General features: G+C 38.1%; 1 protein-coding gene across 4 annotated transcripts in view; it reads left to right on the top strand.

The window, feature by feature from the left end:
- The window catches only part of LOC109476501 (cGMP-inhibited 3',5'-cyclic phosphodiesterase A-like), a 77,194-nt gene extending 68,904 nt beyond the window's left edge, over nt 1-8,290 (top strand). For all 4 annotated transcript variants that reach the window (XM_019777442.1, XM_019777441.1, XM_019777444.1 and 1 more), the window contains 7 exons: nt 132-335; nt 1,444-1,509; nt 2,805-2,846; nt 4,539-4,700; nt 6,450-6,636; nt 6,916-6,966; nt 7,189-8,290. In XM_019777442.1, coding sequence (XP_019633001.1) covers nt 132-335; nt 1,444-1,509; nt 2,805-2,846; nt 4,539-4,700; nt 6,450-6,636; nt 6,916-6,966; nt 7,189-7,745 — 1,269 coding nt within the window. In that variant the 3' untranslated portion in view covers nt 7,746-8,290. The remainder of the gene's footprint in view (nt 1-131; nt 336-1,443; nt 1,510-2,804; nt 2,847-4,538; nt 4,701-6,449; nt 6,637-6,915; nt 6,967-7,188) is intronic.
- The last annotated feature ends 1,000 nt before the right edge of the window (nt 8,291-9,290 follow it).

The raw sequence follows: 9,290 nt of genomic DNA, 5'->3' as shown, positions 1-9,290 counted from the left end.
TTTATAGCTATTTTTATTTTTGCCAGAATTTTTTTTATTCGTGTGCGCGCACTAGTTTGGGGGTCTTCAGAGGATGTCATCCATAAAATTAAGTCGGTGTGGCCTAAGTAAAAATGTGTGTTTCCCTGCAGGCGGTTTTGTACAATGACCGGTCAGTCCTAGAGAACCACCACGCGGCGGCGGCCTGGGCCCTGCTGCTCTTCAGACCCGAGCTCAACTTCCTCTGTCACCTGGAGACCGCCGAGTTCAAACGTTTCCGATTCCTCGTCATCGAGGCCATTCTTGCCACCGACCTCAAGAGGCACTTCGACTTCCTCACAGAGTTTAACGCAAAGGTACGGCTAAGGCTTCAGTGAAAACCACAATTCTAGTTATGGAAGGAAAACTAGTATGAACAGTGTGTGTTATGTTAGAGTCAGTACATTATAGCACACTGAAGTAGTCATTTGGCTACCAATTCTCTCTACAAGTAGCCTTTTAAGAGACCACAGTAAAACAAGAATTACATCTATTAAAGTGACAAAACTTGGTATCATAGCTACCGTCTTATTTATGTATTTAGAAGAAGTTACAAAAAGTGACAATGGTTTGGTTAATTTTAAGTACATGTATTACTGCAACTACTAAGGCTACCACACAAGTGAGTGACTTCTACAATACATACATGTAACGGTTACATACACGTGCAAGCCAACTACACTAGTACCGTATGGTAATAGCACTTCTACACCTACTGAACTATAGGTTTACAGTACTTCAACAACTGTAGCTACCTCACTAGTGTCACTTCTAGAAGTACAGTACAAGAAATACATGATAATGTCATTTTACCTACCAGTCCAAATTTTCCCTTTTTTTTTATTCCTTGATCGTGTTGACCATCATCAAAGCGGAAAAAAATTTTTAAAATGTGTCTATTTTTAAATCAGGTAAACGTCAATTAGAAATTTACTTCCTTTGGCCTTACTAATCTCCAAACAGATGTTGAAAACCCATTTCCTTTAGCTTGGTGTCCTAACCTGTTTCGGCTGTCGAGTCTTTTTAGTCCTCTAATTTGGGAGAGAATTTTATTAATACACATCTTTGATAACAGGATTTTTTTAGGTCAGTAACGTTACACATAGAAGCTGATATTCTTCTTCTTTAAAGTGAGGGGGGAATGACATAACCACAGACTGACAGGAAGTTCAAAGGAGGAAGTAAAGTACGCAATGTAGCTCTGAGAGGACGAAAGAGACTCGGCTATTGAAATAGATTTGGACACCTGTCGGCTACATTTCCTGATTACTTACCAACCTGACAAAATTATCCCCGGTTTTTTAACTCGAGTGTCAGTGTCACCTTCAAGGTTTGATACTAACCAGTTTGTTTTCAGACTAATAAAGTCTAAAAGTTGTTTTCTCCTGAGTGTGTTCATGTACTGGTTACCTTTTCTCCCTTCAGCTGGCAGCCTTGAACACTCCTAGTGAAACCAGTTCTGAGTGCTCCTTCAGTGAGGTTAAAGAGAAGGTGCCTTTTATTTGCTTTTTTGTTCTCTTTTCTTTTCTTTCACCAGCCTTCTTCCAATAATCACTGATTTACTTCAAATTGCAGTAGTACAGATAGTCATCTGTATGATACCAAATGATCACTGTATTTTAGTAGCACTTAACGGCTAACAGCTATAAAAATGTAGCTTTTTTTCACTTTTCTATGATCACTCTTCTAATAATTACTGATTGTCTCTTAATTTCAGTAGCATAGATCCTATATTAGTCATCTTTATGATACCAAGTTGATACCCTGTATTTACACCAAAAGTAGCACTTAACATCTATTAAAAATTACAAATTTTCTTTCTCTTTTCTTAGATCACCCTTTTCCGAATAATCACTGTTTTTGACTCTTAATTGCAGTAGTACAGATAGTCCTCTGCATGATACTAATTTAATACACTGTATTATTTTACTCCAGGACCTATAGTAACTCCCATGCTATCAAAAATGTAGCTTTTTTCTCTTTTCTTCAATCACTCGTCTTCCAATTAATATAATATTAAATCGCTGATTGACTCTTAATTTCCAGTAGTACAGATTGTCATCATTCTGAATAATACAAAATAATATTTAATGATCACTGTATTTACTCCTATAAGTAGCAAACATGTAGCTTTTCATTCTCTTTTTTACACCCTTAAACTTAGTAATGACTTACTTATTTAATTTCAGTAGTACATATCAAATAATAGTAGTAATTTCAGTAGTCTTCTGTATGATAGACCAGTTAAAGCATTTAGTATTTAGTATCTATAGTACATACAGCCCACATGCTATCTCCTAAATGTACCTTTTTGTTCACTTTTCTTTGATCATCTTTCTTCCAGTTATCAGTGATGACTTAAAATTTCAGTAGTACAAGAGGTGTAGTATTCTGTTGGCTTAATACACAATATTTAGTAGCACACATTCTATCACAAATATAGCTGAGAGTTCAAGTCAAACCTTACAGTAACTGTAAGACTACAACAGCATGTGCAATATTAGAGTACTACAGTACCAGTGATAATTTTAACCATTAGCACACTAAAGTAGTCATTTGGCTACCAATTCTCTATTGGTAACGGGGTTAGTCAGCAGGAAGAAGGTTAAATAAACCAAAAGTCACTCATTAAAAGGCCTAAAAATCATTTCTTACTATGTGACTGTGCATTTATGTTGCAGTGGCCTTTTTTCCTCTGACTTTTTCTTGCAGTCTTGTACTAATCGTACTATGTTGTGTGAATAATACAGACCAGCAATTATTGTTTTCTCCACCTTTAATTTCAGGCGTCTGTAGCCAACTCCAACAGTTTATGTCCATTCTTTCACGTGAGCACTCGTTCCCTTGTCAAGGCGGTGCTATAACCACTATGGGAGTTGCCTGTGGACCATCTTTAGATTTTTCTAGCTGCTTTTAAACTTGGTTATTCACAGCCAAGCGTCCATCCTTATTCTAGCTCCTGGTACAAAAATACACACTTAAACAGCCTCTAATGAGGAATGGTCCCAAACTAACAATACGTTTGGGTATGGAAGTATTGTTTTGGGTGGCTGACTTGTGTGTTTGTGTGTGCTTCATGTCCAATCTTAACTAGCCACAGTTGCTGATTATTAATGACATGAGGTTCAAATGTTTAATTTGGGACAGACTGAAATTAGAGGAGCTAGAATAGGATATAAGGACGTAAAGCTGGAAAAGATGGTCCAATGCAGGTTTGAGTAGAATGCTTGTATCTAACACTTAAATTAACTTTCGCATGTGTCAGTCCTTGTTTAAAACCTGTTCACTGATGTCTTCTAACACTTTTGAATGCCTCTTATATATGTGTATATAAACACTGTCAACAACAACACAGATAAAAATTTAAAAAAACTTAATGACAAATAGTAGTAATAGTGTACACAGAATGACATTAAGCCAATTTAAGGCACGTGTGTGTTATCTATTGAGGAAACATTGCCTGTACATCGTAAGCTTTAAATGTGAAACATGCATCTTAAATGGCTGCAAGGTACCGATTAATATATATATGCAATTAAGCTTACCCTATAGATGCATGTGGTGTTAACTTGGTGTTAGCCTAGCAATGCAGGCATGTTCTAGGCTGGAACTTTTCAGGTGCCGTGATTTTGATTAATTGGGTTTTTGTACAAGTTAGTCTGGATTATTTTCAGTTTCCTGTGAAGTTGAATTTTAAAAATGCACATGCTATCAGACATTAAATTCAATATGATATATATTTATATATTATGTTTCTTTAAAATTTGCTTTGAAGCGGTTTAACTACATTTCATTGGTGTATCTTTGAACTAAAAGTCTACCACCTTTAAGTCACTGGCTATTACATTTGTACATGTAGATTTTTTTTAGCTTACTTGTAACTCAACCTCTCTGACAAGAAGCTTCTTTTTCTTGCTTAACTCACTTCTGTTTGCTAACAGGAACGTTATTTCTTCCCTCACCTATAGAGAAACCACATAGAGCATTTTCACTTGACATCACCATTGTTCACCGCCATATTGGTGTCCCAATTTGCATTCCAGTGAATAATCTACTCCGTTTGACCGTCTCAAATATTTACCATTTAGTGTCCACACCTCAAAGAATAGGATATGAAACGAATACTTAAAATTACACAAATACATTCATATATAAATGGTCAGACAGGAGTATAAATCCCTCCTGCTATAAAATTGCAACATCATGTAACACAACACCAGTTACTACGGTGAGAGACATCAACAAATCAGGTCATTGACCAGGTCAGAGGTCAGTGTTTGGAGAAGAAGAAGAAGAGGAGGAGCAAAAACAATATGTTTTCCTTCGGTAAACATAAAAACTTTCTGTTAAAACATAGAAATGCAGCTGTGAAAATTTGAACTACGATTCACTGATATGCAAATATAGGACACCAATATGGCCGTCAGCACATGCTTGCTTCGAATGGAAAACGAGTGAAAACGCTCCATAACAAAAGGTCTGGGAACTGACAAGGATATTTTTGAAATGATTTTAATTAGATGAATGAAGATGACTCCCCCGGGATAGACTGGCGTAATGAGAATGACCGGCTTCTCGTGGTGCAGATGTGCATCAAGCTCGCGGACGTCAACGGACCCTGCAAGGCAGAAAACCTGCACATAACGTGGACCAATCGGATTGTTGCAGAGTTCTATGAACAGGTAAGGCTACGCTATTGGTTAACCAATTTGAAATTGTCGATAGTTTGATTCCGAATTATGTTTGTTTGTTTGTTTGTTTGAGCCTTTATTTCAACTCGATCTGTAACTGTGTTACATGCTCTAATCGGCCGCTATTTCGGCCGCTTTTCATAGAGGTCGAGCGTGGAGGAGTGTCAGGGGGTCATAACATAAATACTACTTATTTACAAATGAAAACAAAGTAATAATTTTTATAGTATTACATAAGGTAACTCATACAAAGTAAATAAATAAACAAAATGGCAATAACTAATAAATAACTCATGTGATACCAACATTTAATACAAGTTACTTTGATTTGAAAATGGCGATCAAAACATTTCAAATTCTACCCTTTGGCTTTGAAAGATTATGATTTAATACATAAATATATGTATTAATACAGTGGCAGCCAGTTAATTGCAAAACGCTTATAAGAAAAAGTCTGCTAATTGAAAAGAATTGTGAAAACCCAAACCGTTTCCCATTGACACCATTGTTTATCACGCCCCTTATTTGAAAAGCCAATGCCGGCTAATTGAAAAAAAAATTGTCAAGTTGCAACACATTTTCAACCAAAAACATGCCAAACAAATCACCAAAATCGGCGGAAAATTTCTTATATCAAGACATCAAGCCGCCAAAAGGGACGAAGTTGTCTGTTTTGAACCACAAAGGAGGCCGAAATTTACGTTGATCGAGCGGTCGGGCGCACATCGGCACTACGTAATGAGAAGCGCGAGCCGGTTCATAGCCGCCAAATGCGGCATGCTTTTGTGTTCTTTTAGCCTGTTTATTCCAAGAACGTTTAATTTCTCATACAACTCATTTTTTAATCATCAAAACCATGTCTCTACTTGTGTACTGCGCCATTATTTTGAGTTTATTTCGACTGCGACACGGCGCTATCGCCGCATCAACACGCCAAATGTGCCGCGAAAAAAACACCGCATGGTATGATGGGATACTGCTACCCACGCCGCGTCCGCCATCTTTGTTTACTTCCCTGAACGCTAATGCGAGAGATCCCCGTCAACTATCGCAAATTTCCATGTAACCTACGGACATCGTGAGCTAAAAAGTCATTAACATTGAAATGAACAGTTTATTGTTGCATTAGTTACGATAATTTTCGTGTGCTAGCCGGAGTTTCTGAAAATTAAGCGATCGAAGCGATCCTTTGTGCTATCGACTGCTTTCATGACGATCGTCTGCATTTTTGTCTGTACGCTACTTGATTGAAGTTTTCCGTTAATCAAACTTTATTTTTTGCTACTTTCGTGATGTAAAAGTATGTACAGGCTGATGATTGTGCATGTATTCGTTGCTTGTTTTGTACGTAGCACTGTTTATTCGTTCGAGTAGAGCCTGTCGATAGCACATGATGTCTAACGTATCGCGGCGTTCTTCCAGTCTTGGAAAAAACGAAAAAAATACATAACGTGTATACATGTGTGCGTCAACGAAAAAAATTAAAAGCAAATTTACCGATCTCAATAAAGTTCACTGTTTTTAATGCGTAAATGTGACTCGTGTTTGTATTCTTTGTGTCGTTATGTGTTCGATGCCCTGTCCACCCCCCACCCCCATAGTTTCAATGAAGGCCGAGAGTTTGAGCCTCAGAGTCAGAGTCTCTTAATCGGAAAGGCCGGGTATTTGAAAAAAATGTGCTGACAAATTGGCTTTTCAAATAAGCGGCTTCTACTGTACATGTTTACATGTTTTTTCTAGGGTGATGATGAGGCAGGGCGAGGCCTCCCTATCTCTCCCTATATGGACCGTAACAAGCCGTTCCTAGCACGGCTACAGGAGTCCTTCATTAACCACCTGGTAGCCCCGCTCTGTAACGCCTACGCCGCGGCCGGCCTGCTGCCCGGGCACTGGGTAGAGGAGGAGGAGGATCTGAGCAGCACGGCAGGTATAAGGCTCGTTCTCATTCAAATGTGCAAAACACTGTCGCCAATCTCTACAGCTAGATATGAGCCAAATCATGGACCTCATCATTCACTTTGCCACTACACTTACAAAAAAATGTACCACAACACTAGGTTTGATTGATGACTAGGAACAAATTATAGCTGCAGGTTTTAATGTCTATCAGACACCTTCCTCAGAGCTTTTGCCTTAGTCTAGAGTTCTGCTTCTCTCCGTTATTTGTAGCCGACGCTTTTTCCCAAATTTTTCTTTCTTTTTGAAGGCAAAGGGGATTCTGAAAATGAAGCCTCACCACCAGAGGACGATGATTCAGGTAAGAACTTTTCTCTGGGATGGAAGAAAAATAAGACATGATTCAGAACAAAAAAGTGTTTTTATTTTTAATTATTATAATAGTATCAGACAACTTCTTTTACAATTTCGTTCAGACATCTTGTAATGTATGCTAAAACCTAAATTTCATACCCTATAACTTTATCTTTCTTTATCTGTTCTGAAAGTTGTTTCTTTTGTACCGCGACTCCTTTTTCCGTAGTTGATGACGACGCCACTTGCCTGAAAAAGGAGCTGCAGCCTCGTAAGGTGACGAGTCCACTCACAGAAAACATCAAACGAAACCACCAGCGCTGGCTCCAACTCCTGAAGGAAGAGGAGAAGGAGGAACAACAGAGCGCAGAACGAGACGAAAGCAAACGGGAGTTCGGCGCCGTTCCGGAGGAAGGGGAGGAAGGCCGCGACGAACACATCGACAGTTTCAAAGACTTCGACAACGAAGCCGGGAAAGACGAGACGTTGAGTTCGGACGGAGACAACGCGACGGAAGAACAATACACGCACTACCGGGGCAGGTCGCTGGAAGGCGAGAAACGGCGTATCATCTTCGAGAGCGGGACAATTCAAATTACCGAGGAGTCGACGATAGAAGATACGGTGGCGACCGATCTCGTCTCACAGATAATGGAGGACACAAGGACAGAACTCAGAAACGTGGTAGGTCTGACGGAACAGGGAACTACAACGCAGGAATCATACGATGTACAACAGAGACTCGAGCCCACAGACGCTTCAGAGGTTGAATCAACCGAGAGGTAACTTTAGAAAATCGGAGAAGTTTCTTCCCTCAAACAATGTGTGTTGCAGTCCAGAGTGTAGAATACATGTTGTAGGAGCTGAATTTTAGAGAACATTTTCATTCCTCTTAAATTTAGACAGACATATCAGAGAAAGCTTAGACCAAATCTACCTAGAATTGTGTTGTGGGAACAGTCAGCATACTCAACTGCAGTGCAACTTAAAATGGATTGGTGGAGCTTTTGTGTATTTATGTTACTGGGACCAACGTTAGCCATGACTTCACATGATAGATTACTTATTTTTATTTCGTACGCCATCTAGTGGAGGTCACTAGAAAATTGTTCATTATTGCTGTTTGTCATGCAAAATATCAATTTTTGAATCAATACAAAATTACCGTATACCGTACAGTGAACCAAATTTTCATTTAGGAACTCGTCAATTTACACTCACATTTCAACATCAACAAATCAGCAACTAAGTTTTCTTGTATACACATTTAAAAACTAGAAGGAAATGGTACTACTATTATATAACAGACTTTCTAGTACACAAAACTCCATATTAAAGTAATGCTTCTTGCCTGTATTGCAATTGTATGTTGCTGGTGTTGTTGAATGGCCAAGTGTTAAGACTACTGGACACTAGACCTAGAGGTTGTGGGTTCGATTCCAGGCTAGACGTTTTGTTCTTGGGAAAGGCACGTTATACAGCTATCTTCATCCAGGTGTAAAATGGGTACCTGACTTAGTTGGGGAGGTAAAAGGCAGTGGAAGGAGAGGGATGGGTTTCATCTTCCAATACCTTACCCTAGACACAAAATAACAACCCACTGCCCCTACGGCCTCAAAAAGGCTATGAGACTACCTTTATCTATCTACAATGTACCTTTACCATTGAATGACACGACATGCCTTCAAATTGTTTATGAATCTATGTAAATTGTATGATTCTTGCAAGAAAGCAGACTTGTGTTATAGAGCTAGCATTGTTTTTGCTTTAGTTTCTAGAAATGTCAAAAATTGTAAAGTCTATCAGAAATAACTTTGCACAAACAAGCATAGTGTGAGCACTGTATCCTCTCAAATATTAGCATTCCAACAATGACACTACCATACATGAGCAGTCAATATATATATGGTCAATATAGTTCAATATATCATTATGTATCAAGATATATTATTATAGGATGGTACATGTATATTCTGAAAAATGAATTTGTGCCTGTGTATTCAAGCATCTAGCATTATAGGAAATTGATAGATTCCTAGCTGCTCAATAGGTGAATTACATGTATGTGAAATACACAATTTGTTGTGATTGTATGTATATGAAATGTACAATGTAGGTATATGATTATACATCAAGCTATTTTTGTCCAAGACTAAAGTTTAATAAGATAAAACTCTCTTTACATTCCAAACATTCTTTTTTTTTAATAGGTGAACAGGTTTAGAAATTGTGATTTTAACACATTCTAAAGGTAGTTTTTGTCTTTTCATATGAAAAAATGATTTACTATAATAATACATGTATATCTTTTATGTTGCTACATGATATATA

This window comes from Branchiostoma belcheri, unplaced genomic scaffold (genome assembly GCF_001625305.1).
Source record: "Branchiostoma belcheri isolate BF01 breed outbred unplaced genomic scaffold, Haploidv18h27 scaffold38, whole genome shotgun sequence".
Classification (NCBI taxonomy): domain Eukaryota; kingdom Metazoa; phylum Chordata; class Leptocardii; order Amphioxiformes; family Branchiostomatidae; genus Branchiostoma; species Branchiostoma belcheri.
The sequence above is the reverse complement of the archived record's forward strand: the minus strand, read 5'-3'. Positions and strand labels throughout refer to the sequence as shown.